Below are 14,269 nucleotides of genomic sequence, written 5' to 3' on the forward strand. Positions count from 1 at the left end.
TCCAGGGGTGAGTTAGCTGGATCCTCTTCTCAAGGTCTCACTGGGCTGAAATCAAGTTGCTGCCACGGCTGGGGTCTCATCTGAGACTTGGGGTCCTGTCCCAAGCTCAATGGCCATTGGAGGAATCTGTTTCCTTGTAGTTGTAGGACCAAGGCCAGAGGCTGCCTGCATTCCCTGCCACGTGACCCTCTCCAAAATAAGGCAGTTTGTTTCTTCAAAGCCATTCAGAGAAGATCTCTTCTGCTTCAAATCTCTCTGACTTCTTCCATCTCTGACGTCTAGACCCTCTTTTAAAGGGCTCGCCTAATGAGGTCAGGCCCACCTAGAATAATCTTTCGATTAATTCAAAGTCACCTGACTAGAGACTTTAATTACATCTGCAAAATCTCTCCACCTTCACGGGAGGGACTCTGGTCGGTGAGTGTGAAGCACGTTGGAAGGCAATGCTGAGGGAGGAGGCAGAAGAGTGGGGAAGCGGACCCTGAGCAGGGAGGGCTTCTTTCCCAGTTGTGCCCTGTCCTCATGGCCCCTGTGTGTCCCCTCCTAGCTGGGCCACGACGGGGCCTCCCCCGAGAGCTGCTGGCTGGTGGAGGAGCTATGCTTGGCTGTGCCCACCCAGGGCACCAAGTACACGTTGCGCTGCAATTGCTGGCTCGCCAAGGACCGAGGAGATGGAGTCACCTCCCGTGTCTTTGACCTCCTGGATGCCACGGTGGTGAACATCGGGGTGAAGGTATAGAGGGCACCTGTGTGTGTGCATTGTGTGGCTAAGGGCAGTGCAGGCTGAGGTGGGCGAGCAGCAGGGGAAATGGAAGTGAGAGAAGCAGCAGACTCATCCCTGGGGCACTGGCAGAGGCTGCAGCCCTATATAGCATCCAGACCCACTTTGCTAGGAGCCAAGAGAATCAAGTCTCTTCTTGTCTGCAGCTCTGTAACGTTGCACAAGTCATCTGGCCTCTCCAGGCCTTGGTTTTCTCATACAGCACATGGAAATAATGCTTTCCATCCTGTTCCATGTAAGATCTTGATGAGAACTAATGACACCATGAACAGTCCAGAAAAGCTTTGCCTGCTCTACACAGACATGCAGAGTCATTATTCTCCAAAGGATGCCGCAACACCACCAGTAGGCCAGTCATGAGGACAGATGGCATTTGGGAGACTGTGAGCCTCTGGGTCTCGTAGTGTAGTGAGTGCTGTCTGCATAAGACCCCCTTAAGGGGAAAAAGCTGGAAGGCAGGTGCTCTAAGCTCCTGTCCCATCTCCACCTCTAACTAGCCAAAGGACCTGGGACAAGTTGTATAAAGTCCCAGGTCGGTGTCAGGCAGGAAGCAGGATGCCTGGGTACTGGGCCCCAAGGAAACGTGGCCAGCTGGTGGCGCAGAGGCCTCTGTGTCACATGACCCTGCAGGTTCCCTTTCTCTCTGAAAAGCTGTGGGGTAAATGGAAGGTCCCAGCCCTCATCTCTATTCCTGAATCCAAACCAATGCACTACTAGATTTAGGTCAGAAGCCGTCACACAAAGGTAAGGAGAAATCGCTCTGGGCCTGAGCATGCCCTGCCTATATAGTATATGGAAACAGAACGAAGGGCTGAGTTATGGGCTCTAAAACTCTTGCCAGGCAGGAGTGTGGATGCCTGCCCATCCCCTGCTTGACAGCCAGAGAGCAGAACTTTCTACGGCATCGATACCCCCTCCCTTGCTCAGCCATCTCCATCTGTGGCCAGACGGTCAGTGCAGGAGAGCACACAATTCATCCACGGACCTCCGTCCTGACCCAATTCCCAGCAGGCACGTGGGTGTGTGTGTGTGTGTGTGTGTCACTCCCAGCGCATACGCACACCCCGCTCGGTACAGCTGCATCTCCCTCTGAGCTCTTTAGTCTGTGGAAATCCAGACCCACACCCCAGTTATTCATGTTACAAAAGAACACACGTTTGTCACTTAACAAAGAACTGTAGGGCTCTTTGGACTGGCCACCTCCCCAGGACATCTGATATCAGACTGGAATTACAAAAGCTCTGTTTCTGTGTCTCTTTCTGGAAACACACCTATGACATAAAAAAGAGATGTGTCTGCATAAAGGAGAGAAAGATGGACACAGAGAACACAGGAGTCTGGAGAGATCAGCCTTAAAGGGACAGTCTCCATGGGGCCACAAAGCACTCACTTTGATCATTCTGTTTCTATGTCTGCTGGATTAGAGCAAAATAGTGTCGGGCTTCTGCTTTCATTTCTGATAGCTCCGTGCCCATCACAAATGCCCTTGTTAGGTGGTCTAAGAGGATTTTCCTGGTAAAGCAAGGTGCTCTTCAATGACCCCCTTGGCAAACATGTCCTCCTGGCCAGGCCTGAAATACTACTTCGAACCTTGCAGTAGCGTGGTGAAGATTCTAGGTGCTGCTTGAAAAGACACAACATCACTGCCATGAATAACTTGGGTTATGAGTCCGAAAGCACCTGGGTGATGGGGACCTAGCGCCTGCACGAGTGACAGCAGCCACTGGGGAAGGGAAGGGCCGGGTACAGGTATATGCAGAGGAGATGCTCAGCCTGGCACATCCTTGGCCACGTGTGCAAGCCTCTCCGGAACCTTCGAGACCTAATTGCTAGTCCTTGGGCACCTGGTGAGAGGCGTGGAGTAAGAAGCCAGGACCAGAGAACCTTCCAGGTCAGGGGTGAAGATGGCCCCTCTTGACACGAGGCTGCCTCTTGGAGGAGCCAAGGCAGGGGCCTCGGTGAGGGCACCATCCTCGGAGGAGTAGGCTGCTCCCTCCGCCTCCAGCAGAGACAAAGGGAATACGTCCTCTTTGGAGCAAACCTCAGGCAAAAGGGCAAAATTCCAATCTAAAGTGAAAACCACGTACAATAGGCGGCTGTCCCACTTCACAAGTGAATGGAGGCAGAAGTCCCTGAACCATCAGACTGGGCACGCTTCCCACTCACCGATGTGCAGGGTGTGTGCTGGCTGCAGCAGGAAGGAGGGGGTCCCCCACAACCATCCCCAAGGCGACGTGTCTGTAGCTCTCGCAACTCTACAAAGTGCTTATCCCTATTTTATGGAGGAGGAAGCAGAGGCTGGAGAAGGTGGGGCCTCTGCCCAGGTCAACAGCTAGCACGGGACGGATCTGGGACTCAAATGGCGCCCTGCACGGCTCCAAAAGCCACTGTCTGCCCAACACACGCTGCTGGGATGAACAGACTTAGGTTGGGATTCTACTGACAAAGAAATTGGTTAATGCTGGGGCTCTTGGTCATATTCCTACTGCGCACGTGTTCCCTATCAGAAACTGAACTCCTCTCCAGCACTGAACTGGACACAGCCAGGGACACAGACAGTAACAAGGCCTAGCTCTTGCTCTCCAGACATTTACAGTTGATTAGGGGGAGATCTCTTTTCAGAGCCATGGAGCTTGGAGGGCGTGTTGTCTTGCCCCAGTGAGAAGGAGGCAAATCCGTGGGGTTAACGGTTGAGCCCAATGCCCAGGACCCACATCCCTCTCGTGGCAGGTGCTCTATGAAATGACGGTGTGGACGGGCGACGTGGTTGGTGGTGGCACCGACTCCAACATCTTTATGACCCTCTACGGCACCAACGGCAGCACAGAGGAGGTGCAGCTGGACAAAAAGAAGGCCAGGTATCTGGAGGTGGCCTGTGCCCCTTGCCCCTTTGCCCCTCCACACACCCAATCCTCCACCATCCAGCCCCATCCTGCCTTTAAATAGACTGCTTCCCTCACTCTCCTCTCATCCCCTGGGGCCTCCATGCCTCTGTGTGATTTCTCCCTCCTGGAAAGCTCTTCATCCACTCTCTCTGTCTCAAGACCCTTCTGTTTCAAGGGCTAGCTCAAATCCACCTCCTCCAGGAAGCCTACCTTGATCACCTCAACCCATAGCACTCCTTCCTTCCTACCTTCTGCCTTTCCTTCTTTCCTTCTGTCACTCAAAGATGTTTACTGTAAGGTCTGTGTTAGTTGATAGCGTTGTGTCATTGTGTATCTCCTGCTTTCATTCTTTGTATGGTAGTAATGTAGCCTGTTCACATCAGGGGAAGCTGGGTGAAGGGAACACAGAAACCCTGTTCTATTTTGCAACTTGCCTGCAAGTTCAAAATGATTACAAAAAGGCTAAAATAATTTTTAAAATATTAAAAAACAGTTGAACACCTATGTCAGACACTGTCAGACATTGGAGAAACTGTACAACCGGAAAGAGAAGATGCTCAAACTCACAATGCTTAACACCTGAGGGAACCACAGCAACAGCATGGACACTGATGTGGGCTTATTTTGTGCTGGACATTTTTCTAAGCCCTTTGAATGTATTGATACACCTAGTCTTCCCTACAACTCTATGAGGACCATTATTATCATCCCCATTCTATAGATAAGAAAACTGAGGCACAGCAGGGTCAAGTCATGTTGCTCAAGGTCCCAGAGCCAGTAAGCTATGGCACTGGGCACTGCACCCAGGTGGCCCCAGTCTTAAGCATTAGGTTCTACTGCCTCTTAAGATAGTTATTAGTAACGGCAATAAAGGTGAACCTCTTGTAGTGATTCCTGTCTGCGCCTTCCGGCAAATCCTCAGCTTGGTCCTGGGTTTTGTTTGGTTTTCTATGTTCAGCCATCGTCCCCCAAACCATCCCTGACCCCTGATATCTTAAGCATCAGAGGGGAGAGACTCAGAGCCCAAGCCTAGGATTTCTAAAACCCATCCACAGCCACTCACCCCTGAGACCACACTGCTGCCTCCCCAGGCTGGAGGGCAGCATCCAGAGAAGCCTCCTTTCTGAGTCCTCACAGCTCCTGACTCTGGCCTTGCCTGCAGGCCTCAGTAAGTACTTCTGGATGGTGGCGGTGGTGAGGATGGTGAGGACGATGCTGAAGCTCTTGGGAGCCAGGCACAGGTTTCTCCCCACGGACAGAGCCGTTCACGAGAGCGGGAACTCTGCTCATCTTACGCAGCTTGTGCCTGGGGGTCTGATGAGAACAGTTTTTGCCTGTCTTCTCTTAGCACTTCTACACTCTCATTATGCAACTCCTGTTTCCTTCTGGAATTCTCCCGTGACCAATTCTCCCCTGATGATGATTGTAACAATGGCTAACATTCAACGAGCACCTGCTCCCTGCCAGGCACCCTTGTAAGTGCTTTTTAAAGATATATTAACTCACAACCAATAAGGTGCCTGAGACACAGAAAGGTGAAGTAACTCCTCAAAGTCACTCAGGTAGTAAGCAGGCGAGCTGAGGTTCGAACTCCTGAAATTGTGGGAATAAACGAAGGCCGAGTGAGAACAGAGGCTATTTCTTTAGAGCTGGCTATAGCAAGGGTGTGAGCCACCATCTCTTTGTTTGGCAGAGGCTAAGGCTGTCAGGACTCTGGCAAAGCTTCAGAGTGTAGCATTACTGGGGGCATGGCGAAGCTGAAGGGGAGCTCCCTAGAATCAGGCATCTTATGTGATTGAATTGGGGAACGTATCTGGGTTTCTCTGATTGTCTTGAGTTGGGAGAGGGGGCAAATCAGGGAAGCTGGCAGTCACTCCCCGCATCCTGACCATCATGGGCCCACTGCTGGTGAGGCTGCAGTCTGGCTGCCTGGGATGACTGCTGCTGCAGAGGTGGTGGGTCAGAGTTCTGTTATCATCTCTGGTCTAGCCAGTGTCTGTTTGTATCTTCAATCTCTCACAATATTTACCGCTATACTTTGACCCTAGTCTCCACCCCGCCCCCAGATTCCTGGAATTTCTCGGATTAATTATCCGACGCCTACGTTCCACCTTATTTTATAGACACACGCAGACACAGTTGCTGGTGGGAAAGATAGATACCTCCTTTCTGGTAGTATTTAAATTCCAAAAATGTTGCTTGAAAATTATACCATATTGCAAATGCTTCGAGGCACCTTGTTAAAGAATTTTGGTTTTCCAAATTAAGATTTATTCTTTGAAGAGAGCCATCATTTCTTAATTATTCTGGAGGGCAAGCTCAGGGCTCTTACCCAAGACATATTTTGCTTCATTGCATTTGCAAGTGGCCCGAAGTTCAGCCTGTGTCTTGGAATCCTCATTATAGGGGTCAGCATCTTGACTCAGGGACTTGGATTGTAAGACCCACTGGGCTTGTGTCGTGCACACAGTTTAGTGTTGTGCAAGGGAGCCTTTCCCAAGAAATGGCGTGTGACCAGGATGGAGGCAGAAACGTGCATGTGTCACACAGAAAGCATTGTGTAGGTTTGCCTGCTGCAGCGCCCCTGTTGTAAAATGCTATACCCAGAGGCCAAATTTGATAGCAATTCCCTCAACCCCACTCCCCAGCTAAAGTTCCCAACTTGTCATCTTGCCACTTTGGGGGAAACTGTTCTGGTAAATTAATTCACAGTGAGATGGTCGTGAATGCATGTGGCATTCAAAAAAATGATGCCGTCAAAAGGTAATGCTTAAACCCAAGGAATGACTGTCTAACAGTGGAACTTGAGGCAATTAGTTTCTAATGGATGTAGGGGCTATTTTTAGGCAAATAGATGTGGTTTTTCTCTAGAGGGAAGTAAGTGCCTGTAAGGAATCATTCCTAAGCCCAGTGGAGACACCAGGAACTGGGAAATTCTTTGGTCTGGAAGCAAACCAGATTCTCAGAGTTCTGTTGGCTTTGCCCTTCTGGATGGCCCCCTGGCTTCCACTAACCCTTAGTGCAAAGAAGATGAAAAGAGACTCAGCTCAAGAGAACGCAAACGGAGGGCAGAGCCCAGATGGCTTTCCAATTGCCACTTCAGGAGGCATTTGGGAGCCACTAGTGACGGTGGCCTGGGCTTAGCTTGTAATAGCTTGTAAGTTTTGAATCTTTCCTTCATATCTTTCTCACTTAGATCTCACACTGCCTGGTTAGTGATAAAGCTCTGAGAATGGAAAGGGCCCGTCTTTGGGGACTTCCTGGGCAGGGGAGCTGGTGGGGAGGCTCCTGGAGTTGGTCAGGCTTGGAGGGAGGTCTCAGGGCTGAGTGGGAATGGTGGTAGTCTGAGAGAAGAGGCAAGCGGGCTGAGTTGCAGGGACCGGTGCCTTTGAAAGATCAGGCAGTTGGGAAGTCCTAGCACCCGCTGCTGGGTGACCCCTCTTGACACATCATCTTCAACTCAGAGGCTGCCCTTTAAAAGGACACTGGAAGGTTCGAACATGTGCTGGGCCTGATCATGGCATTTGAGGATGGTAGAGATTTAGAATCTGTTTGAGATTTCTTTAACTTTGATCTACTCTCAAACCAGGGCAAGGATGCTCATGAGATATGGAGGCAGACGGGTTGATGCAGCTCCCTGCTGCACAGCAAGTTCAATGATCTTATTGGTCCCTGAGGAGCCCGGTTCAGAGGAGCCAGGGCCTGTGGGCTCTGCCTTTTACCCCTCAGTTACATCAGCACCTGTGGACACCTACACCACCGCTGAGGCAGTCCTGCTGCTACTCACCAATGCCTGGAGTTCTCTCTGTGCTGGGTCTCTCATCTGCGCCCCCTACAGTCCCGAAGTGCACATTCTTGCCACTTGGGTCTGTATTAGTTTCCCGAGGTTATGATAAAAATTTACTACAAACCTAGTGGCTTAAAACAACGCAAACTTATTCTCTAACATTGTGCTGATGAGCACTTCAGGCCTGGTGAACAGAGGTCTGGTGGCTACTGCAAGGGCCTGGGGAAGGGAGACAGTAGAGGCACTGAGGTTGGCCAAACTGTTGACAATTAAACAATCGGCTCTTGGGACAGAGCTGGGACCGACTTATTAAGGGTTGGCCAATGCTGTCCTTAGAGGGACAGAGCTGCCCCCAGTTGCTGTGGGATGCAGCATGGGCTAGATGGCCACTGGTACTGGAAGGAGCTGGGTCTAACATGAAGCTACAGGTGAGCCTCTGATCCCAGCCAACTCCAGGAGCCTCAGCCCTACCTCTAAGATGCACAGAGGCAAAGTGCCTGAGCAGCTGCCCCAGGGAGGCTAGCTTTGAGCCCCATAACCTTCTTCCCTATCTTCCAGCCACCCCCTCCCCAGGCTCCCTACCCATACATCTTCCCCAGCTTCTTAACAATGTCTAAAACTTTTCCATTAAATACTGGCCCTTCCAGCCTAAGGCTTCGGGTTTGGTTAGCCTGAGGCTGTCCTCCGTCACAGAGACTGGTGAGTGAGTGGGCGCTAGGCCGTTTCCCAAGGACAGCCTTTGATGGGGTGGAGAACAGAAAGAAGGGCTGACAGGAAGGGAGTGAGGGGCGGCTAAAGCTGCTGAGCTCCTTCAGGTGGATGAGCAGGACAAAGCCAGGGCCACTTCGGCAGCCCCATCCTTCTGAGCCAGAGGCAAGGGGACCTGACTCAGAGGCTGACCACTTCTCCAGGGGGGACCCTCAGTGTGTGGCTCTCTCTCGTGTCAACTGGGATGTCTTGAGGGGCTTGGAGCAGCAGGAAAAATGTGGCTGGTGAGCTGTGGAGGAATGAAGGGCCAATGAGGGGCTTTCCTTTCAGATGCAGGCCTTTTACCCTGAGGAGAGGAGTCTATCCAGGTGTAATTGGGGTTTAGCCTTTAATGGAGGGTGAGGGGGCAACTGTAACCCAGTCTTTGGTTTTCTAAAAGAAAAGCTTATTTCTCTCTCCCTTTTTCCTTACACCTGCCCCACCATAAAATCTCCATAAAAGGGAGATATTTGGCTAAATTCAAAGGGTGAAAATTAAAAAAAAAAATACAAAGCACAGATTTCTAGAGTTCCTTTATTCTGCAAAATTATACACTGACAAGAGTAAGGAATCAATGAGTTGAAAGATTATTTGAGAGAATCTCCACTATGTGAGATGAGCTTGACAGGGGAGTTTGTGAGCACCGCCTTCCGGTTCCCACGTGACCAGAGGGACAGACAGTTTAAACTAGAGCAGGAGGGATTTAGGGCAGACTTCTGGGAGAGTGTTTTTACGTCTAATAATCATAAAGTGCACATAAGCAAGTTATCAAAGGGATTAGCCCTCTTGAAGACGAGGGGTAGTGAGTTCTGAGTTTGCAGCATTTGCAGTCCCAGCTCCCACTGGCTGTGGCCTCTGTTTTTAAAAGTACGTTTTGTTCAAGGAAGCGTAAAATTGCCATGCAGTGTCATATCTTCAGTGATACCTGCGTTACCCCCAGGGGCTTAACAGCAGCAGCATCTGGGATCAGTGAGCAGTCGAGCAATGTCAGCACTGATGGTCACATTTTGCATGCAGCACTCTGGGAAGAGCAGTAAGAAATAAAGATAGAGTGTCTCTGAGATGATGTGGTCATTCGGTAGCAAAATAGTAATAGCAACAAAAGCAATGTTAACTGCCATTTTACAGTTATTACTAGTATTTCCCAACCTAGGGCCACTGCCTTTAGTTATGCATATTCTGTACAGAAGAATGTGAACAACACTATCTAGAGTTGTGCAGTGCACAACTTGCCCCACCATTCGTGGCAGCCCGTCACTCATAGAGTCTCATTTAAAATCTTGCAGGTATGGAAATTTTTTCACCTTTTAAGTTGATTTCACATCCATTTGGTCCTCATGACAGTTTTATGAGATTGCCGGGCCAGTGTCATTTTCCCTAGACTACAGATGAGGAAACCAAGTCCCAGAGAGGAGCTGGGACTGTTCCATGTGGTTAGCAGAATGAGATTAAGACCCAGAACTGGTACCTCTTGAATCAGGACCGTATCTACCAGCAACTCACTTAACCCAGTCTTTTGGGAACACATCTGGGTTGCAAGAGACAGGCTAGTGGGGAGTCACAGGGAGCTGAGAGGCCTCTTCTTCTCTCCTTACCCTGAATCTGGTCTCTGGCATGGCCTCGCCCTCTCACCATGGCCAGCCTCCCTTCTTCATGCCCCTCCTCTCCACCCCCAGATTTGAGCGAGAGCAGAATGACACCTTCATCATGGAGATTCTGGACATCGCCCCGTTCACCAAGATGCGGATCCGAATTGATGGCCTGGGCAGCCGGCCCGAGTGGTTCCTGGAGAGGGTAACATGGCTGGACCCTCACCCTCCCTTCCACCCACTGCCCACCCATTCTTCCTGCTCCTTTGGGCTGTCAATGGGCCTTGTTAAAGTGCAAATGTCACCTTAAAGGGTTGTTATGCAGACCTGGCCCAGATAATCAATACGCCCTTTGGTGTGAATTAATCAGAGAACCTAGTTTTATTTATTTGAGTCCAGTCAAAACTGAATCAGCTGCCAGGGAATACAGCCTGCCCTGTCGACAGAGACAGGGTGTGGGCTTCCTGGAGGAAGCGAGTTGGGAGGGGTGAGAGGGGAGCAGGAGCTGGGGCGGCAAGGCTCCAATGGTGGGAACATTAGGCAGACGGCAAGGAGGCTTCCAGTGCCCCTGCGATCACGGTTAGCTGGCTGCCTCTTCTTCCATCTTGGGCCAATGCTCCCCTGTGAGTCATCCTCTCATCCCTCATCCATCAAAGGCCATCGGTCCCAAGTCCCCTCAGGCTCTGCTCCCCTGTCCAGCCTTTAGCAGATTTTTCTTGAGCCAACAGTAGGGTGCTCCCACCAAGGACAATCTGGCGAGCGTGGGTACACAGTTCCGGGGTCTATGGCTGACAGTGGTTTGGTTGGTCTGTTTTTCTGTCATTCATTCAGCAAACATTTCTCATGCACAGTGATGGGCACCTCTCGGAAATATATTTAGACGAATTGCCCATTTCCAACTCCCCAAGTGAGGGTAGTCATGGCAGGGGCTTCAGACCCTGTGCCAGGCCCGCAGGGCAGGGTCTTTTCCTGGAGAGGACCCTTTCCTCATTCCTCGAGTCTAAATCAGAAGAACTTGTCTCAGGCCTGGGATCATGGGTCCCGGGGATCCAGATGAGGGGGCTGCATAGCGGGTGGGCAGCTGGCAGAGGTGAGGGAGGTCTTCCCATGCTGGCCTCTCTCCCCCAGATCCTCCTGAAGAACATGAACACTGGAGACCTGACCATGTTCTACTATGGAGACTGGCTGTCCCAGCGGAAGGGCAAGAAGACCCTGGTGTGTGAGATGTGTGCCGTCATCGACGGGGAGGAGATGATGGAGTGGACTTCCTATACCGTCTCAGTGAAGACCAGTGACATCCGGGGTGAGTCAGTGGGTCCCTCCCTTCTCCTATACCCACCTGCCACTAACCCTGCCCCTCCTTACATTCTGGCTCAGGTCCTGGGCTCCGGTCAAGACATTTTTCTCTGGATGGCCTTCCAAAAGTTAGTCAGGCCAGCTCCTTTCCGCAGTGTGCCACCTTCTGCCTGAACAAAGTACTCCTCCCAGTGACTGACTCGGCCCTGTCCTTCCTGCCTCAGGGAAGTGAGGGAGAACGTTACCAGGCCGTATGGTCAGCACTTCTGAAAACGGTGCAGGAGATTAGCTCAGAGGCCCTCTGTCCTCCTGCTGCCTCCTGACACCCCTCACCCAGGTGCCATGCATCTTGGATGCCCCTGGGTTCCTTCCCACATCCCTGTGCTTGGCCGCCATCTGCTGTGTGCCAGCTTTGGCCTGGGGTCTTAGGATGGGATAAGTCCCTGAGCCCGTGTGTGACTGACATTCGAGGGCAGCAAAGACAGTGAGGCTGTGACAGAAGTTGGCACAGGTGCTGGGAACCCAGAGGAGGGCACCTTACCCAGCCTGAGATCAGAGGCAAGGGTCATGGAACTGCTTCCCAGAGGTGGTGCCAAAGTCTGGCCCATAAAGACAAACAGAAGCCGGTGAGGCAGAGGGGACAGCAGAGGAGGGGCCTTCCAAGCAAAAGTACAAGTGTGCTCAAAGGCCAGCAGCTGAGAGGAAAGCAATGCCTCCTGCCTCCCCTCCCCTATACCAAGCCTGTTCCCCAGCAGCTGGTGCAAGGAATCTGGCAAACTCACTCACACTACTTATAAATGGCTGGTGAGAGAGCCCCTTGTTGGCCCTGGTAGCTTACATTTCAACAGAGAAGCATTCAGCCAAAGAAATGCAGCATCTCCGGCATACATGATGGGTCAGGACAGCTGGCAAAGTTTTTTTGGCACCTCCCTTCTTCCTTTCCTCCTCAGAGTGAAGCCTTCACTCTCTTCGCTTAAAGTTCCAAGTGTTCACAGTTTTCGAGTCCCTCATCCCTTCATGATGTGCTCTCAGAAAACAATAACTACATTTTTAACCACAGGGTGTGTATCTGAAAATCTTCAAGGAGTGACCTCTCCCAGAAGCCTTTTCTTTTCAGCTGGGGTCAATACCTCTATTTGGCTTAAGCAAATGATGTGAAGCTCTAGTGTAGAATGTCAACCAGAGGCAGATTTGGGAACAAGGAACTTTCACATTTTACAGGAGGGAGTTTATTTCTAAACTGTAAAGCCAGTCTACACGGCACATGTTTAAGTATGGGTGTATTTCCCCCAAACTAGGTGAGTTCTTGTACCAAACCATTCATACTTGGTAACCAGGATCCCAGTTAACCCAACAGCATTTATAAGCCACAGAGGTGAGACGAAGGATAGAGTTGTAGACCTGGGAGCCCTATGACACTGACCAGCCCTTTCCGACCTCACCCCTGGCCTCGATGACTCTGAACTTGCCCATGTGCCCCCCTGGCTCCTCCCAGGATCCCGAGAGTGAGGCCAGAACAAGAGAGCTATGATTCACAAAGTCCAGCACCCAGAGCCCTTGTCTTGTGCACCCCAGGAGCGGGCACCGATGCCAATGTGTTCATCATCATCTTTGGGGAGAATGGGGACAGCGGGACCCTGGCCCTGAAGCAGTCTGCCAACTGGAACAAGTTCGAGCGGAACAGCACCGACACGTTCAACTTTTCCGACATGCTGAGCCTGGGCCACCTCTGCAAGCTGAGGGTCTGGCATGACAACAAAGGTAGCTCAGGCTCAAGGTCAGGGTGGGAGGGAGGGCAGGCCTCAGCTCTCCACCTGAGCCCCACCCCATCTCCCTGGCAGCACGTGGATCCTTCTACCCCAGGGTGACAGGGAACCGAAAGCAGTTGATTGCCACCATTTTTTTTTTAATTTATTTATTTTTGGCTGCGTTGGGTCTTTGTTGCTGAGCGCAGGCTTTCTCTAGTTGCGGCGAATAGGGGCTACTCTTCATTGGAGTGCGCAGGCTTCTCATTGCAGTGGCTTATGTTGTTGCAGAGCACAGGCTCTAGGCACGCGGGCTTCAGTAGTTGTGCCACGTGGGCTCAGTAGTTGTGGCTCGCGGGCTCTAGAGCGCAGGCTTAGTAGTTGTGGCGCACGGGCTTAGTTGCTCCGCGGCATGTGGGATCTTCCCGGACCAGGGCTTGAACCTGTTTCCCCTGCACTGGCAGGCGGATTCTTAACCACTGCGCCACCAGGGAGGCCCGATTGCCACCATTCTGACCGTTCCATCAGTTAGAACAGCCAATGGTTCTGGGCAAATTTTAGTTCCTCCTGTTTCCCCCTGCCCTTCGGGGTGTTGAGTAGCTCTTAATTTTCTGTTATGTTGGGGCATTAATTCTACTTAGTTCAGATATAAAAATTAAGAAAAGAAGGGCTACATCACCAAATTCTCTTCCCATGGATTTTCTATAAAGGATTATGTTTGTTTATTTATAATAGCTAGTCTAAAATTAGTCAAATTCACTTATAAATATGAATGATGGGATAGACTATAAGCCAAGCAAGACATTTATTTTTAACTTCAAAATACCTAAGGAATACTTTATCATATCTGTAATTGTGCTGAATTTTTTCATTATCCTTTTGTTGTCTTCAGGCCACTCTGAACACTTTTTTCTGGCTTTGGGTCTTTATGTTACACATTATATAATTAGAAAAGAGTTGTTAAATACTAAATTTCACCTCCTTGAGACACATTACTTTCTTAATTTGTGTGTTCTAACTCACCCACTTGTCTTCCATTGAAACTGGCCTCAACAAAGCTATTCACTCAAATCCTTCTCCAGTCTTTCCTGAGTTTCCCCCATGAGTGGCCCAGAGGCGTCCTGAGTGTTGTATTTGTCCTTACTTCTTCCAAATCCTGACAGAGGACCAATATGTCTGTCATGGTATCCGATGAAGCCCAACTTGGCAGCTTTAACATGGGTTAAACAGTAAAATTTTTTCAATAACATGGGATAAGCTCTTATTAAGCACAGAGAAAATACTCAGTCTTCAGAGCAATAATCTAATGAAGATTTGCACAGCTTTCAAATCTCAGTGTACGCATGCAGTCATTCATTGAGCGAACATTTACAGCATTCACTATGGTCCTAGTGCTCTGTTAAATATGAAAGATACAAACATTTGACCCTTACAACAAT

The 14,269-nt window shown here is 50.5% G+C and overlaps 1 protein-coding gene across 3 annotated transcripts in view; it reads left to right on the top strand.

The window, feature by feature from the left end:
* LOXHD1 (lipoxygenase homology PLAT domains 1) overlaps window positions 1-14,269 on the top strand; it is a gene marked incomplete at both ends in the record, with an annotated part of 201,528 nt that overhangs the window by 159,408 nt on the left and 27,851 nt on the right. For 2 of the 3 annotated variants that reach the window (XM_079941781.1, XM_079941783.1), the window contains 5 exons: window positions 548-733; window positions 3,512-3,639; window positions 9,877-9,994; window positions 10,918-11,092; window positions 12,661-12,846. In XM_079941781.1, coding sequence (XP_079797907.1) covers window positions 548-733; window positions 3,512-3,639; window positions 9,877-9,994; window positions 10,918-11,092; window positions 12,661-12,846 — 793 coding nt within the window. The remainder of the gene's footprint in view (window positions 1-547; window positions 734-3,511; window positions 3,640-9,876; window positions 9,995-10,917; window positions 11,093-12,660; window positions 12,847-14,269) is intronic. The other variant, XM_079941782.1, reaches the window with a different exon arrangement.

This window comes from Stenella coeruleoalba, assembly GCF_951394435.1.
Source record: "Stenella coeruleoalba genome assembly, chromosome: 14".
Taxonomy (NCBI): Eukaryota; Metazoa; Chordata; class Mammalia; order Artiodactyla; family Delphinidae; genus Stenella; species Stenella coeruleoalba.